Below are 19,121 nucleotides of genomic sequence, written 5' to 3'. Positions count from 1 at the left end.
AGATTCTGGTCCCATGGTCTCCTCAGTGTGTCGCAGAAGGACACATCATTTCCAGGTGTGCTGTGCTCTAAGAGAATGTTTAAATTCATTTTTTAAGCCCAAGGGAAATCAATGTGGTTAATGTATGAGCTATGGCTTACAAAACTGCTCGCCACATTATAAAATATAACTACAAAAAAAAAAATAAGGTGAGGACACAGAGAGAGTAACCCTACTTTAAGTTATTAATATAGTAAATAAGTTTAGGAGTAGAAAATTATAGATATGTGGATAAGTTTAAGTAAATACATCTATCCCCAGAAGGAGACAGAGAGAACTATTCACAGTCTATACTTTCATGGTTGTATTAATTGTTGAAGTAGGACTTTCTCTAAGAAGACTTCTAGATATCAGCTCTTTTATTTTATGTAATCCCTCCTAATTTCCTTTGTTCCTCATCATACAGATTGCCATTTAATAAATGTTTCCACACTAGAAATCAAGATTCGTTCAGGAAGAAACCCAATCCAAAACTCCATTGCTGGCATCCACCAGGTTCAGGGTCATGCCTTATGAACCCTAATATCAATCAAGCGCCTCACGAAGGGATGCCAGTGTGTCCCCACGGCAGACTATAACCTGCAAGTGCATTCAGTGATACAGAACACTAAACATGCTCTGGAGGCAGACACACTGAAAAGAATGAAGAGCGAGGGTTCCAATGTATACGGTACAACGTCACATCAACAGGCACACTACAACAGAAGGGCATGGTTCAATTGATGGAGGGAGGAGAATAAAGGGAGGAGACAGAGGTGAGTGATGCAGGAGTTCCGCTTCCTGGCCTGATTGGTCATTACACGGGCATCTGCTCCTTCTGTGGTAATCTACTGGGTTATAACCTACTACTGTTGTACTTTTAAGTCATTTATAAATTAAGTTCACTTTCCATATCAGAGGTAAAGAAAGGTGAGCAGTGGTAATAGGTCCTAAGGTATAAGAGGAAGTGACCACATAGCATCACTTGGGATTATTACTGGGAGGCAATGATACCCTATCAAGAACGTTATTTCATAACACAGAAGTCAGCTTATCTCACAAGGGTATTACTGTAATAGCTACAGACAAGAGTTTCAATTTGTTTAAAGATGCTTTATGTCTTTCAAGGAAAATAAGCTACTCTCAAATAATTACCTTACGCTCTTTGCCCCCAGCATGTACAAATACTTAACTACTACCAGCCCTTTACAACTGTCCTTTGATTTTAGCTCTCTCTTTGATTTTAATTTTTCTCATTGGAGAAATTTTAATTTGCCTTTTTGGGGAATCTTTTCTTTAAACCATTTCACTTAAAGATTTTATACTTAAAATGGAAACCGATCTTCTCAAAAGAAGACAACTTGAAAAGGGATCTGGTAGAGAACCTTAGCCCCCTCTGCCTGCCTATAACTCTTTTGTGATACACACATACAGTAGACTCCTGTGGGAAGACCTCTGTGTGACTCTTTCTAAGTCAAGGTTAAACATACCAGTTCACTTACTCAAGCCTAACCTGCATCCTTTACTTCTGTTTCTTGTAAGATGACGTTCCCACAGGATAATTTCCTATGATAATTCATAAGGTAATCACCGCCAATCAAATCTATCATTGGAAACTAATGTGTGTGGGGAGACGTCTCACTACATAAAGGCACGTGTGTCACATGACTGGCATTCCAAACTCCATCCACAGGGCCCACAGGAAGGCAGAAAGGGAGAACAGACTCCATAAAGTTGACTTCTGACCTCTACATGTGATTCACGGTGTGTGCACCCCCCCCAACACACACATATACATTCTAAGTAACATAAGAATTGGTCAGATCATAACTCATTAGTAGTATAGTACTTAACAGGCTCAGAGTTAAAAATGTTTCTCTCATAATCAATAAGTTCTGTAAGGTCAACTTAAGGTTTTCCTGATAATGTTAAGACACAGAGCAAAACACCTTTCCATCAAGTTGTTATATATTTAGCACTGAAGAGAACAGAACATACCGTATATACTTCAAGGAAAACAGGGAGGAAGAAGAAGCCATCATATAAAGGCCAATACTGACTTTTCATGCTGGTAAGCACGAGCCCATCCTTACAAGTGATGTGTGCACACAGAGCTGATGAAGAGCACCAGAGAACTGTGGACACGACGATTTACGGGAAGGAGACACAAGAAGGAGTTCTAGATGTAATAAAGGCCACAGGCTCACATGTTAATAGTCACTTCTGAGTCTTCAAAATGCCAATTTTCTGTAATGAATCTTGGAAATTCTTACTAATCTGAGATCATCAAAGATTGTAAAGTGTGGTATTTAATTTATTTTAAAGGGCACATTTATTTCACTTTAAAAGGTAGAGCATAACTAACGATCTGTCTAGCCAATCCCTGTTTCACAATCTCACTTCTCACTCTCTTTATAAGCTGTCCCTTTCACTGCACATCAGCACCTGGTACTCCGGGGTGTGAGGAATAAATAGATGAAATATGGAAAATGCATCACGTGAACGTCCCAGGTAACAATAGCTTGAGCTGTGCATGGGTAAAGAAGAGTCAAGCTGCGTTTATACTGCTCTGAGAATGCAAAGTTGAAACAGCAGGCTGGAGAGGTCTCCATGGTTAAAAGCACTGGCTGTTCTTCCAGAGGACCTGGGTTCAAATCCTGACACCCACATGACTGGTCACAACCACATGTAACTCTTGTTGCAAGAAAATCTATTGTCCTCCTCTGGTCTTTGAGGGCACTGGATGAAAGTGCGGTAATGGAAGCAATACTGAAGAAAAGTAGGCAAAATATCCAGTAACGGAAAATAAAAATTAAAACAAATTTCAAACTGGTAAAAAGAGAGTAAGAGAAGAGTCAAGCAACTGGTAGAGAGAGGAACTGATGTCAAATACAGAAAACTATGCCAAAAAACTGCATATTGGGGGACAACTAAAGGGAAATGAGAGGCAAAACGAGGGAAGGAAATAATACCATCGATAGAATCAGACACTCATAAAGAACACAGTAACACGTGCAGAATCTATTCGAATCTCCTTTCGCTTATTTTTTTCTGGTGGCCTTCTCAACTATTTTTTTAAAGAGGAGAATTTATTTTAAAATTTTTTTCATTGTATCTTAAAAGGCTGATCAATCGGTTTTTTAACCATAATTACAAATGTTTGCAACTTAACACTTCAAGTTGGATATTCAAAAAGTCCATGGAATTAAGTAAAATTGATGAATTCCAACAAATCCAAATGGAATCATTGAGATGGCAAATTAGTACACTGCTTCTGCTCTATACACTGCTCAGAGGGTCCAGCTTCTGAGGAAGAATGGGTGATGACAGCTCACAGAAAACGAAGGGAACGTTTTAGAGTGTAGAGCATGCATGCACAAGCTAGCACCCACACACGCGCGCGCGCGCACACACACACACACACACACACACACACACACACACACACACACACACAAGGTTGTAGGATGATGTCACAGGTGAGGCAGGTACAGGATAGAAGGAGACCTGTCATTGGAGGAGAAGGAAGGATGGGCGGGAGAGAAGTTTGAAGGAAGAGGAGGAGACTAGGGGAAAGAGGAGGAGACAGGGCGGAGGAGAGGGTCTGAGAAGCCGTGGCAGGACAAGATGGCAGGGGATGTTAATATTCCGCTCTGTGTATTTACAGGTTGTCATTAATGTTCTCAAGGGATGGATAGTACCGGGCATTGTATGTTTAAGTGGGCAATTATATCTTACCAATTGGATCTAAGATTATTGTGCTGTGCGTTCTTTTATGTGAGGGTTGGAGTGTAGGAAAGTGTGCGGCTGGGATGTGTTTCCGCCAAGATATCTAGAGATATCTGGGCACCGTGGTACAGAGCTAGCGGGGTAAAAGACACCGTTACTCTTTATTATTTTTATATTTTTACAACAACACAAGGTCTTTCGGGCAATCTCAAAAAGTAATGCCTCACACATAGGACTTTCAAATAAAAGGACAAACAATAAAGGTCTGGAGAGTGCGCACACTTAAAAGTGAATCTGTGAGACGGTGAAAGGAATCAACTGGATGGTCTCCCACCCCTTGAGTTGAGGAGAATATTTAAAATTCAGAATAGATGAAAAGCAAGGAAGAAGAAGCAAAACATAAGAACTGAATAAATAATTTTCAAAAACAGAGAACGGCTTTAGTGTCAACAGGCAAATTAAAGGGCACATACTGCAATACTGACTCGCAGTCTGACCTCTATGTAAGAAATAAACTATGACCAGTGGTAGTTACCCAGGCCCAGCTACTGCTCTCCAATGCCCTTAATCTCTGGATTACATTATTGGCAATGAATGAGAGACGCTACTACAGTAACTCAGGTAAAAGGTTTCCATTTTCTTGAATTATTTGCATTAAAAAGAAAGGAAATTCTGGATTCTTACACACAGCAGCTCCCAGAACAGCAGATTGTCATAATTCACAGAGGAACACAGAAATGTATTTAAAGGGCTAGAGAGATGGCTCAGTGGTTAATAATAGCACTGACTGCTTTTCCAGAGGTCCTGAGTTCAATTCCCAGCAACCACATGGTGGCTCACAACCATCTGAAATAAAGTCTGATGCCCTCTTCTGGGGTGTCTGAAGACAGCTACAGTGTATCCATATACATTAAATAAATATGTCTTAAAAAAAAGAAATGTATTTAAAGAGATAAGGTGCTGTAAGACATCACATTATTTTCAATGAAAATGTTTAGTACCTTAAAGAACCCTGCTTCAGGGCCACACCTGTCATACACACTCCTGGATTTACCTATCGCCATGATAATGCCTTGCATACTGGGTGTCATCATGATCTGCCACAGAGATTGAAAGTAAGCATTTCTGAATGGTTAACAGGAAAATGCAGAAACAAAAGCAAAACACCTTTAACAAAAAGAAACAAAGTATTTACATGCAACTTAAAGGCTTTGTTCTCTAGCGCTTAGGAATCAAGTGGTGCATTTATGAAAGAGCAAATGTTTTCTGATGCACAAGGGAAAGCACCATTCAGTCATCTGAGCAGTGGTCCAGCTGGCTTACAGGATGCCCATCTATACAGAGTACAGAAAGCGTTCTTTCTAAAGTGCAGAATTGTAAGAAGACACCCCCTTCTGGACAAAGCAGAAAATGAATACTTTTCCAAGAGAACCATTTCAAAGAGGGAACCAACACTTAGTAAATCCATGAAGAGCTTGTACATTTGCTCAAGGACTGCAGAGCCTCTGAAAACTCCAGTTGGATCCCACTCCTGCTCCAGGGCTGGGGAGCTTCGTACAACTGTGCACCTGGCGTATTGGTAAGCAAACCAAGAGTCTCAAGGGACATGCACTGTTAGGCAAGGACGCCCACAGAGCACAGCAAAGTGAGCAGGTCTGGACGCCCACAGAGCACAGCAAAGTGAGCAGGTCTAAGTAGCGGAAGGAAGCTTTCCCACCAAAGGTAGTACTGAGTGAGTAATCACAATCCTTCCACAAAGGCCAAAACCAGCTCACACCGAAAACAAGCAATTTGGTGCTTCAGAGTAAATGAGTACTTTTATTAGCTTGGATCAGTCTGCATGAGAGCGAACATGGAACAGTGTAATGTAGTTCACATACTGTATACGACATGTACGCCCTATTTTCAAAGTGGATCATTCTTGGCTGTTTGCCTTTTAAATGTCTGAAATAAGTACCATGACCCCGTCTCACTGCGGTTACCCCCGCGGATTCCCTAAAACTAAGACTCACACTTGTAGTTTGGATTATACATGGAGGGCTGCTTGTGACCTCCACTCACTGCTTGCTTACACAAGTCCTCTGATCAGTCCCTCTCTCTCAGATCTAGTCTTTCAGTAGACATGCTTTCTTGTATTGGCACAGTGATACTAATATCTTTATAATAACTGTAGTTTGATGATTAATTTTTACATATTCATAACTAAAACTCAGGAAGAAAATTTTCAGGAATGAATTATATTTAACATCCAGCTCTTATCCAAAGATATGAACATTAAAAAGCTGCGGTATCTCTCTGACCATATATCACCCTGGCCTCCCCATCTCCTACTGTCAATATTCCAAAACTGCTCATCTGTCCTCTCTCAAACGCAGAAAAGGACCACATGAAAGACTTTCCAGGGGAAACACATAAAAAGGGATGATAGTAATCTGATGGAACGAAACAACTGAGTTTCAACTGTATTGAAAAGAACTTTATCACGAGAAAGAAAAACGCAGGAGGCTGGTGGAATAATAGGTAACTGAGACAAGCAGAAGAGAGGGAGGACAATGGGGACGGCAATAGAAAAGGCAACTACCAGACATCCTAGCTGCTGTTACAGCGAGAGTCTATAGCAGCAAAGCTCGCAGTTATCCACCTCGCCATCAATCTGCAGGGCTTTCTGCTGGTAGGGAATGATGGGCAAAGTATACAGTAAATTATACAAGTAGTTTAGTAGTATGCTAGGAAAATAGTTATTTTGAAAAGCAAAATGGCATTATATATATAACTAAGCAAATCTTACTCTAATTCTCAGCCTGAGAGTGAAGTGACATTAAAAATTCATTCTTTCCATCTATTTCCGAGGCTTCGCCCTTTCACCTTACATTGGGTATCCAGGTTCTGTTAGTAGCCGATGAGGCTTCACAGCACGAGGCAAAGCTGGACGTTGTGCAGCAACAGACATTAAGTGTGTGGCACAGGCATGCCTATGGTGCTTGCACATACTGGCAAAGTGTGGGTGCAAACCATGCGGAACACTGCAACCAAGGTACCTCGTCATCATACCCTCCCTCCTTTGACTCAATCATAAACTTCCCTATGTGAGGAATCTGCACCTCTACAGCTTGCTGCTTAGAAGGGGGTTGGCTGGTGGTATTTTCAGGTTTCTGCAGAAGAAAATCATTGGTAAGCACATTAGCAAAGAAAATGACGGACGCAATCTCTTTATATCCAGAGGCTTATAATCTCTTTCCATACTATATTTACTACATAAAAAATGAAACCACTTAAAAATAAACATTAGCACCAGGTTTAGTAATCAAACTGTAACACAAAACTTAGCCTTTCTCTTTGTACTCTGGATACTTCAGGTAGCTTCTCACCAAGCATTTTAGACTTAAAGTATTTAAAAATAGCAAAGACCAGAGTCACACTGAATGGTGGGTAGTATTTGGAACAGACAAACAGTGCTAGATACTCCAGAAAGTCTTCGTTGCAATTCTATGAAAATAATCCTAATCCCAGCAGTTTGCAAGGGTAAGGCTTTCACACAGTCTTGTTCAACCAGCAGGTTTAGAGTGTGAACGTCTATTTCTCAGTCAGCAGACGACAAAAGCACAGGAAGGATCTGGGCAGCTTGCTTCAGCCACTGCACTGTGCATCAAAGCTTTCTTAATCAAAAATAGGCAGGAGCTCAAATATGAAATATGAATAAGAACATTTACAATTTTTATTCCTATTTGAAATAGAAGAGGATTTTAATGTTGTACATATTTTCTTCTATTCTAGATACATATTTAAATAGACTTTAACAATGAAAACACAAGTAATGGTCAAGAATAGTATTTGTTCTTTTAAAAGAAAGGTTTATCTTAAAAGTGTTATTTTGTAACATATTTTGGGTGCTCTACTGATCAGAATTTTCATCATCTACAAAGGAAGTAACCACCCTCCACTGCTATTGTGATCACGAGCTTATATTTAAGTATCTTGTGTTTACCAGCTGTTACAAATAGTAGATATGGGCAAATCATTACATTATTTTAGTAAATTACCTTTAATAATTTATACTGCAATAATTTTAAACTATTCATATTATCACATATTTTATAGAGATGAATGTGTTGTAATTAAAAATAGTTAATACATCTAGCATTGAGACATTTTGCGAGGTGTCCATTAACAAAGGTGAAAAGTAAACCAGTAAATTCCAATCCATGCTGGGACTTTAGTGGTGACTTACTAGCAACCCAATTTATGATTTTAAAGGAAGAAAAGGGGGCCTGGAGAAATGGCTCCTGATAAAGAGCACATCCTGCTCTTGCAGAGAAATTAAGTTCAATTTCCAGCACCAATGACAGGTATGTCACCCTACCTCTAACTCCAACTCAACAGGACCCAATGTCCCTTTCTGGATTCCGTAGGACACTTGTACCTATGTGTGCACAAACTTGCATGCAAAGACTCACGTATGTATCATTATGTGAAATATAATTGAAATAAAAAATACTTCAAAAAATAGCTACTGGGACCTCTGTCTGGGGGCGGGAGGAGTTCAGTTAACAATCATAAGCCCTTTTTGCTACTGTTAAGTTTCAAAAGCATAACGTTGATTCTGATAATCCTGGAAGGAAAGAGGTTCTATAAGCACAGCAGAACTCAAACTCATTCAGCTTATTTTTCATATAAACTAGGTGAAGGTGTACTAAAGTAAATGTTTATTTTTAATTATCTATTATTTCACCCATAGTGAACAAATTAACACAAACTAAACAAAGGCCATAAATGAGGTAGGTCAGACAGAAACCATTAAAGTAGCCCGGAACTCACTGGCTGTATGGTTTTATAAAAATCGTTCTCATAGAAGGGACTGAGAACACGAGTCACGGGACTATAGAACGTATGTGTGACTGCAAATACAACCCAGAGCAAACTCTCCTCTGTCAAACTGAAGCGACGGTGGAGTTCATGAGTGTGGTTTGTTGTATTTTGACATCAGGAGTCCATCTCATGTCAGCGGGGCACTGATATAGCGCCCCGTTTAATAATTAAATACAAGGACTCTACTGACAGAAAACAGGTAAGATGGGTAGGCCAAGCTGACCGAGCCATCTGCTTAGCAGACTCCCAAGTAAGAGTTAGAAATTAAAGCAATTCTCTAGGAAAGCCAGCTGCCCGGACACTTGAGGACTGCTGATATCCTCTGTGCTTCTAAGTCTTCCGAGGAGTCAGGTCTCCTTTGCAGCTGGAACCTAAGGTGCTGTGTACCTGTGAGAGACCCAGGGCTGAGGGGACGGAAGCTGTACACCTACACCCACTACCAAAATGACACAAAACTACACGAAATGCTCAGCATTGACCTCACTCAGTCCCTTTAATTTTTGCAGAAAAAAAGAAAACTGTAACTCAAGTAAAAAGTTTACTCAAGATTGCATTTCTAGTAAGAAAGGAGATCACCCCCAAAGTCACAGAAATGGTATCTGAAGTCTCTGCACTGTCACTGTCGTTTCTGATCTAAGTATAACTGGGAAAAGATAACGGGAAGAGGTTGCCAGCGTCCTAAGCAGTAATCCCGGGACTAAGAGGCACAAACCACTCAGATGCTAGCAGCTCACAACCCTTCCACAGGTCCAGACTTCCCACCACAGTCTCCTTTCTCTCATACCTGAGCTAATTTCTAAGAAGACACCCACACCAGTGAATCTAGGTCATATGAATTAATGTGACGGCTACGTGAGTTAAAATATTTATAATTAGCTGAACTAAGATGAAACATGATTCTATATTACAAATTATGATTTTGGTTTTCTGACCCAGCTAAAAGTACGATCTACCTTAGGGTTTAATGGCTACAGGCGCCAATTTATGAAGACCCCAAGTTAAAATTTTATACTGGTAAAAAGTACGCTCCCTGTGCCAATTGTCTGTCCTTGTTTCCCAGGTTTTCCTGTTCCCAAGGCCCCCAAGAGCAGAGTTTTCAGACTCAAGAGGCAAAGTATTTACCAAGAAACAACTTAGAGTTAGCAGATGTTCTTAAATTATTTACAGAATCTAAGACACTTGCAGAATTTATAGCCTTAAAATATTTTTAATTTTCATATTAAGAAGACTGTAATATATTTTCTGTTTATTATTCAGTTCATTAGTATATAACTTGTAGAATGACTTATTTACTGAAAATTTTGATTAATGCGTGTCTTAAGGTAGCAGGCTATGCTGAGACCTGTAAAGTACATTTTGTCATGTAAGTTTCTGAACTATCCTATTGTCTTTAGTTCTTAAGGACAAGGATCTTCACCTCCTAATGGAGCTCCAATAAGCCTGCATGGGGCTGTCTATATTAACTACTAAAAATGGGGTGGGAGTCACAGTACAAAATTCTTGACGTGTTTTTTAAACTCATACTCACTGACTCAACCCTACATCTCTGGTCAATTTACTCCCATTCAACAAACTGTAAAGTGCACAGAGTTTCTATCCAGGACAGGCACAAACTGCACATCGGATTTATTTTCTCGTAATATTCTCACTTATTGTTAACTACTTTCCCCAGAACATTGACAACTGTCTTTTAATTTCTCAATTACTGCAGTATCGGTATATCACAGACCAAGAGGGAAAATACTGTTGAACTTTGTATCTCTTTAAATTCCAAGTCAAATGAAAAACTTAGTCTGTAGTCTTTGAGTCTTTTTAGTCCTCTGACAGGAAAACAGAAACTGAAGAGGGCATTTTATTTAAACTCCTAAGCTGAGGAACTGACAGCCCACACTCCCAGATCATGGTCATGGCAAAGGCACAGTGTACCCTGACAGCAGGCAGGGCGCTCCTCCGTTACACTGTGAGAACGCTGTGCATGGCTGTGTTCCGAGAGCCAGGAGAAAAGTTCTTACCGACTGCAAAACTGTCTCTGGCCCTTTATCTTCGTGATCATGTGATGCCTTGGCAATCACTCGGAGAGTTTCTTCTTTCCAGTGTTTTGACAAGTCACTCCTTGATGGCTGCTCTAGATAGTCTGGTCCTCCTGCTTGTGCTTCAGGAGAAAAGAATCAATTGTGTATCTAACATAAATCACAAGGCAACATAAAAATGCACCCTCCAATGTACTGCATTTATCCAAGAACTTAGCAACAAAAAGTATCCAAAAAAGGACAAACAAAGCCAAGAGTATTCAACTACTAAAGAACACACACACATTATGTCTTTTTTTTTTCTTTTTTTTTTCCGGAGCTGGGGACCGAACCCAGGGCCTTGCGCTCGCTAGGCAAGCGCTCTACCGCTGAGCTAAATCCCCAACCCCACATTATATCTTATGTAAGGAAACTTTTCTACATGAAAAGTACCAACCTCTTTTGAACAGCCATCCAGCTTTTGCCTAAAAGAAGAACTGGATTGTCACTGCAGTTCTGGTATGGGGTTCCACAATGAGTATAAGTGAGTTGGCTGTTTGCCTGTTTTTCCATCTATAAATCCTAACCTGAGGGAATCCTACCATCTCCATTTTGACCCTGCCCCTTGTAAGCTCTCTGAACAGAAATGATGCCAAGTTCACACACTGATGCCAATATGAATTTGTGACTTCAGATACCATTGAGGAGAAAAATTCAAAGCACACTTCCCACTCTCCCTCTCTTCTGAGGTCTGTATCACAGCTCCAGCACTATTCTGGATATCCAATCAAAGCTTTACATCCCCAGGCTTCAGCCTTTTCCTCCTATGTCATCCTGCATTCTCTGCCAAAAAATGGCCCACACACTACCACTTCTGCATACACTAAAGGACAAGCTTGCCCTAGCTTTTCATACGCTTCCTGAATGTTCTACCACTTTCTGGAAATGAGCTTATTCACTCACGTATCAGTTCTAGAGAAGAGTTCCTAGGCTCCGCCATTACTTACATGTTGGTTTGAATAAGTCTACAGTGTGTGTTGCGGGGGGCGGGGGGATATATTGTGAACCCATTGTGTCCCCCCTTGATGTAACCTCTTTGTCGCCTCCCAAAATATGACAATGTAGGGACTCCAAAGAGGCAAATGACTCCTCCTCAAAAAGAAAATCACTAACAGAAAAGAATCCTGATTCTAAAGTTACACAGACTTGCCCTTTAAAGACTACTTTACTTCAATTATAGCTTAACAATTACTTTATTTAACGCTCGTATCCCCTGCCACCTGTAAAAATCTCATTGGCAAGCATGCTATTTCCCTTTTGCATTGCTAATTCTCCAAGGCCCTGCATGAATAGGAATGTAATTTAATACAACAAAGGACTGAGCAATTTCATTAAAGAATGAACATGAGGAATGACAAGGTAAATTCTCCAAATTGCTACTGGAAATAGTGAGTCATTGAATAATGACCCCAGGGGACAAAACAGAGTTACAAGCAGCCCCCACTTAACATTTCACTTTTATCATTAAAATGTTTTTCATTCAAAATGTAGTGCTGTAATTTTAATATACACAAATGGGCATTCATCTTGCCAACAGATTTTAATAAAACACATGTGTGCTAGGCTCTAGATCTCCAGGAGTAGCCAAATGAACAGTACTGTCATCTCTTAAAATAAATCGTGGACAGTCACTAATTAAAATTTGAAGGATTTGTAAAAATTGTAACAAAGCGTAATTTGGATGAGAACCACCATATAGATTCATATATCTGAATGTTTGATCCTCAGTTTGTGAAACTGTTTGGAAAAGATTTAGAGGCACTGGAAATAGATTGTGAGTTTCATGCAATTCATATATATATTCTCTCTCTCTCTCTCTCTCTCTCTCTCTCTCTCTCTCTCTCTCTCTCTCTCTCTCTCTCTCAGAAAACACAAAGAGCCAGTTAGATTACACACAGCACAGCAAACAGCAAAGCTTCTAACAGAAGATGGTGGTGGGCAAAGTGTTAACAGTCTTGAATGCTATAAATGTTTTTAGTTGACCAAGAGGTAGAAAAGGTTCTAACACAATAGTAGCTTGACGAGTTTGCCAGAAAAGAAGTAGGGACTATGCAAAGCTTGGCTGGTATGCAAAAGTCTCTCAGTTCTATCACTAGCACATACAGAAAACTACAGTGCTGCATTTGAATGATAAACTAGAGAAAGTGGAACTAAAGTCAAGCAGTAGAAGTTACTGGAGCAATACTGAACGCACTGAATGGTTACACCCTCCATAACAGACAGCAGTAAAGGCACACAGAAGCAATGGGATACAGAGTATTTTGGAAGCCACATTAGGAATCAGAACTTGAACACAAAGGTAATTCCAAGTTTTGTCAGGGTAATTGTGAAGATAGAGATGGTTTTTACTATAGGAAAACTAGAAGTAGAGACTGCTTAAAGGATGTGTATTAAGGAAATAGGGTAAAAGAAGCTACTTCCCTACCTGTATAACTATTCCCTGCTTGGTGCTGATGAGTTCAGTGTCCCTACTGAGGAGAGAGTGTAGACAGTGGAGCCTACTAGAAAGGGCATTTCTTTCTGGATGGCTTCTTGCAGGAGCCGTAAGCTTTATCCTTGGGGCTTAGGAAAGTATTTTCCGGTTTGGCAGTTTCTTTTCACCATATGGCAAGAATGACGGCTGACGGAATAATGACCTTAACACAGTAAAGCAAAGGCAATCATCGGGCCACACATTGTCTAACTAGCGGTCCAAGGCTTAGCAATAGTAAGCTGCCTACGAGGGAGAGTAAGGTTTAGAGGAGCACACTCAAATCCGCTGTAGTTCATGAGGGCCATGACGGTTTTCTACATAGAAATGAGATTCCAAAAAGCTTCATGGGTAATATTAAATGATTTTGACCAAGCATCTCACAGAACTACTTTCTCTACCTTGAAAAAAATAAGATAAATGTTTATACATTCCAACTATTTTAATTTCTCACGAATTAAGATGAATCTAAATGAGTCTATTATTACAATATATTAAATGTAGTGATATTCATAGTTCATTCATAGAATTGAACTATGGACTCAATATACATTCTTGGGATGGTGTTGACTATTAAAGATTTTTTGAAAGTTATGGCAGCTGATTTGTGTCTTAAAAGACTCATAGGCAGGATTGTTTTAGAAATGAGGAGCATCCAGGCAGAGGAAATAGTTTTATAGAAACAATTTTAAGGACCAATAAAGGATGAATTTAAAAAGCCTGACATAAATGACATTAATAAGCAAGTCAAAATTAAGTACTTCTTAGGAAAAGTTACAAAAAACATGATACTGAAATAGATTGAACTGATCTTGAAAAGACTCATAAAGAGTTTTTGATATTTAAAGGATCTTAAAGTAATAAATCCTGTTATCTCATTAGCGATGTCAGTGTTGTGGAAGAGTCCCCTCCGTGTGAAAGATGTGAGGAATAGGATTGCAGTAAAAGAAGGAACTAGCTAGTCCCTTGTAGTCCTAGAATAGAAACCAGAGAATCAGTCAATGCATAAGGTTGAGAGAGAGAGAGAGAGAGAGAGAGAGAGAGAGAGAGAGAGAGAGAGAGAGGGGTTTTCTAATACCCAAAGGTAAGCACTATTAAGTTTTTTTCCTTTGGCATTTTCTACTTCAAGACATAACCAATCTAATAATTTTGATTTAATAAAAAAGCATGGTTTTATACACATTTTTAAACTTAAATAAAAAACATTTTAATGACCTTTCTTTTACTAAGTTGTTAAGAATGAAAGGTTCAAGAAATCCACGTTGCCACACATATGGGCAATTTCTCTATCAGGGTATGCCATCCGGAGGACAAATGCTTGACTTTACCACATACTATGCTCCAAACTGATGACGCTGTAACCATGAACCACATAAACCTCACACTATTTCAGGTGCTTATAAAGAGAAAGAATCTAATGGGCAAAAATAATGCACCCCCAGGACCCAGATGGAGGACCTGGAGTGATTGCTTTCTTTATTCCTGGAGTCCTCCTTGACTTCTATCATTGTGTAGTGGTTAGGTTCTCCAACAACTCGTGTGTTGGAGGTGTGTTCACAAGATGGTGGTGCTTTCGGGAGGTGGTCCAGTACGTGGCACTCTAACAGCAAGTAGGTCGCCAGGGCACACAGGCATACTGTCGGGAGCCCTTGTACTGATTCTTCTTTTCCCTCATCAGCAGAAAATGAGTAGCTTGTTCTCCCTGTGTAATCTGCACCATCATGTTCTAGCAAGCCATAGACACACAAGGAAGGAAGCCAGGAAATCATCTTTTCTCCCTAAGACGCTTCATCTTGGATAATTTGATTCAGTAAAGATCCCATTACAGATGGTTGTGAGCCACCATGTGGTTACTGGGAATTAAACTCAGGACCTGGAAGAACAGTTAGTGCTCTTAAAGTGAGCCATCTCTCCATCCCCCTGGCATTCTTTACTTCTCTAAGATACATTACTTGGTTAGAGTTCAGTATTTGGCAGCACATGGCATTCTGCCCCTTCCCTAGAGGATGGAGCTCAATGCTCCTGCACCTATGAAGAGTCCTAATTGCACGCTGGGTTATGAAAACAAGAAGACATGGTGTGGGGAGAAGGAGGAGTTGAAGAATGGGTTGCATATGATCTATATACATTCAAGTCAGAAATTATGAAAGGGTAATTTTTAAAAATTGTCAAAAATGCCTTTATTAAGAATGGACACTAGCAATGACATTATTGAAATTTCCACCAGGAGAAATACAATTTAGAAAGGATTCAAAGGCTCTCTGCTATATAGTGTTCATTAAACTAATGAACTGTATTCCCAGTCCTGTTTGGTAATCTCAGAGTTTTTAAAGCCCAACCGAGTTGCTCTTCCAGCATTATGCGGTAACTATGGGTATGTTAGTATTGTCCGTTGAGAACTCTTTCCTAATAGCCAATTTGTTTCTTTCCTATACACAGTGATTGCCGCTTGCTGCCAGAGTACAGCAGATGACGCAAAGCACAGAGAGGAATCTTAGCTGTCTTCAATGAGCAAGGAAGCTGACCCGCGGTCATCATACGTGTTACATGTTTGCTAAGTTCTACTGCTTCCTCATACTTGACTGCAGTTAAACTTCATGCTTTGACTTTTTACATGTGCCAACATTAATGCCTAGATATCATTTTCTAGTTTGGAAGAATTTTAAACATTTACTTTGACTAACATTATTCTGCTTTAAAAACAAATCGGGTAGAACACAGGCCCTACTGCTGTGCATAACTGTGAACACAGTTTATAATAAAACACAATAAAAGTAACTGCTATCCCTCGACAATAAAATATAGCTTAGTAAGTGGACAAACCTGTGGGCGCAGAAGACTCTGCTTCCCGCAGCTTCTGAGCAGCCAACAGCTTTTCTTGCAGTGCTCGTTGGGCGAGCTGTGTGTCCCAGTCTTCCAGCTCCTTCTCGAAGCGCTGGTTGTCTTCCTCCACAAAATCCCTCAAGTCTGGAGGTAATGTTTCCATTCCAACAAGGGCCTGCCCAGTCTCTTTATTGAACTCCTCTGAAAAATCATATTGCAAAAAACTAGTATAAAATTAAGAATTAGGGGGAAAAAAGCAAAGCTCAAAAATAGAATGCATATCAAGTGGAACATAAATGATAAACTATTAGTTATGATATAGAGTTATCAGAACAAACAATATCACTTACGTTTTCTTCAAAAGTCTAAAAGTGCTCAGACAAAGACATGATTAACTGAAATGACTCTAAGGGATTCTGATAAGTTCCTAGACTCTGAAGAGTAGCAACCAGACACAATATAGAATTAATTAGAATGCCTTGTGATTCTAACATGGACGTAACCTCGCTTTTGCTGTTATAAGAAAACATCTGACCCCTGATTATGCAGGAGGTAACCTTTCACCAAAGTAAGAAGTAACCAGTAATTTTGTTAACCTCAAAGTAGAACTAACACTGTTTTTCATGTTAAGGGGCTAAATGCAACGTAAAAACACATAAACTATGAAGATGATCAATGCAGCAAGATGTTCTGAAACAACATGTAACTAGTACTTAAATACTTACCGTACACTGTTGAGGTCTGTTCTGTTGCTATGTACTGTAATGCTGTACCGAAGGACTAGGCCTAAGAGTGAATTCTCACAGTCACAAGCTTTCCTTCTGCCAACCTTGTTCCTTAATTTAAAACTACTGGTTAAATAAAAATGTCTCCAGCCAGTTACTGGAGGGACTAGAGGTAGGAGGGGTTTTCAGTTACCTGGTTGAGGGAGGGAGAGGGGGCAGAAGAAGGGGGAGAGAGGAGAAGACTCCATGGGGTAAGTTAGCCATGAACATGGCCATGAGGGCTGTCTAGATGGACATGGCAAGTTATAACTCAGGGTTTCTGATGGGTAGATAGAATTTAATAGTTTAGGGGGTAGATATTTGCCCATCTGTAGTGCATTAAAGGCCTTTTACAAAGATAAAAGTGTTGTATCTTTTATCTGGGAACTGACTGATCAAAGGCAAGGGTGGAAACCCCTGATTAAGATTAAATATTTCCTACAACGTTACACTTTAGTTATAAATGGACGGCCTAGTTAGGCTTGTTGCCTGGCTACATACAGAAGGAAAGTTGACTGTCTCTTTAGCAAATCTTTACTGGGTATTTTCTTTATGCAAAGCCTACATTAGAACAACAGAAACAAAGAGACTACAGTATATTGTCACAGAAATTTTTGGCTTTGAGCCAGAGATTCCAGTGTGCAAACCTAACCGAACACTCTTCACCCCTGAGCCATCGCTCCAGCCTGAAATGTGTTTAAGAACACCTGAATTGGTATTTTTGGAAGTTCACAAGAAACTTTGCAAGAGGAGATGACAAGAAGCTCAAATGTCAGTAAATGGACAATGGTCATGAGATTGGAGCAAATGTGAGAGGCCAGAAAACAATGGCTCTTTGCTAGGGTAAGGTGTCAAACGTCAGTCAATGTGTAGATGCGGTAACAAGGAGCTCTCACTATGGAGGAACACAGTAAAATGTATGTTTATTAGTAGCTGTGAGTACAATGTGACTGCCCCCATGTGGGTCCCAACTTGGTGTGTATTATTTCCTCATTTCAGCGTCTCATGAATAATTCTTTTCTAATTATTTATTTATTTTTCTTTATAGTACACTATATTTTTCTTATAAGTACACTATAGCTGTCTTCAGACACACCAGAAGAGGGCACTGGATCTCATTACAGATGGTTGTGAGACACCATGTGGGTGCTGGGAATTGAACTCAGGACCTCTGGAAGAGCAGTCAGTGCTCTTAACCGCTGAGTCATCTCTCCAGCCCTCATGACTCATTCTTAATGCAATTCTTCACCCTTTATGACCTCATCACATAGCCAAATCATCACCAAAACGTCTTACTCAAGAGTCACACTGCGGGACTAGAAGCAAAGCTCAGCATTTGCTGTGGGTTCAGTTTCCAACACCCACACAGTGGCTCACAACAACCATCTCTGACTCTGGGACAATTCCTATCTTCTGGGGACAGACACCAGGTTCTCACACAGTGTACTTGCATACATTCAGGTAAAATACTCATACATGCAAGATAAAAAGTAATCTCTAAATGCCAATGATGACGGCACATCATCTTACCTTGTATTAAGAACTGTGCCTTGTCATTTATGTACATTAAGCAGTATGCACTGGCATTTCTATAACCACCAAAAGAGTCCCTCACTAGTTCTTCCCATGATGACTTGGTCACAGCAATATCATTGTACTTCATCCACCTGCTCTCACGATGGTCAAAGATGTACGCCCAGTAGTGGCCGGCATTAGCCTGGCCCTCATGAACTAAGACAGCATGGAGGCGGTAAGGGACCTATTGTAGAAAGAAAAAACGAAGTTGAACTGAATGATATAGTCTACTAAACCATTTCCAAAGGACACCTGAAAACTACCTATGTGTGGCAAGCTGGGGGCACATTTTCTAAATAGGATAAAAGTAGCTGGGGTTAAAGCTTTGAGGAGAACAACAGAACAAACAAACCATGCACAATTATTAAGGGAGAAAATCTACGGAAATCAAATAAACTCATATACAAAAGGTGTAAGAGAAAGTAATTTTCGAAACTCAAAATCGGCTGTGCATGTTGGTGGCTGGCCCATTACTTCTTTGTACTGAACAAAGGAGTCACAGTGAACACTTATACACACAGTTTCTCAGTCTTCACAATTCTGGGAGCTAAAAACCAGACTGCATTAATCAATGCACATCCAGATAAGCATTCATGTTTTGTTCCTCTCTGGAAACTGTTACTATGCAACCCTCGTGGGCCTGCTACCCACATAAATCTTTGTGCTTCAACATCCTGAGTGCTGGGTCTAAAGACATAGCTACCACACCCAGAAAGAAGTTGAGTTTAACTGGGCTTCAGAGTTTCTCTCCAAACTATTTATCTTTAAATTGTCATACATTTTCTCCCTATGGACATATTTTTCTTA

General features: G+C 39.9%; 1 protein-coding gene across 2 annotated transcripts in view; it reads right to left on the bottom strand.

Annotated features, from left to right (window-relative positions):
* The window catches only part of Usp25 (ubiquitin specific peptidase 25), a 109,260-nt gene that overhangs the window by 12,426 nt on the left and 77,713 nt on the right, over positions 1 to 19,121 (bottom strand). The window contains exons 16-20 of one of the 2 annotated variants that reach the window (XM_087576469.1): positions 18,270 to 18,498; positions 15,976 to 16,176; positions 10,626 to 10,765; positions 6,786 to 6,899; positions 4,749 to 4,844 (exon numbers count right to left, since the gene is read on the bottom strand). In XM_087576469.1, coding sequence (XP_087432595.1) covers positions 4,749 to 4,844; positions 6,786 to 6,899; positions 10,626 to 10,765; positions 15,976 to 16,176; positions 18,270 to 18,498 — 780 coding nt within the window. 2 annotated transcript variants of the gene reach the window in all.

Source organism: Rattus norvegicus, chromosome 11 (assembly GCF_021556685.1).
Source record: "Rattus norvegicus strain SHRSP/BbbUtx chromosome 11, alternate assembly SHRSP_T2T, whole genome shotgun sequence".
In the NCBI taxonomy this organism is placed as follows: domain Eukaryota; kingdom Metazoa; phylum Chordata; class Mammalia; order Rodentia; family Muridae; genus Rattus; species Rattus norvegicus.
This window is presented reverse-complemented; position numbering and strand designations above follow the sequence as displayed.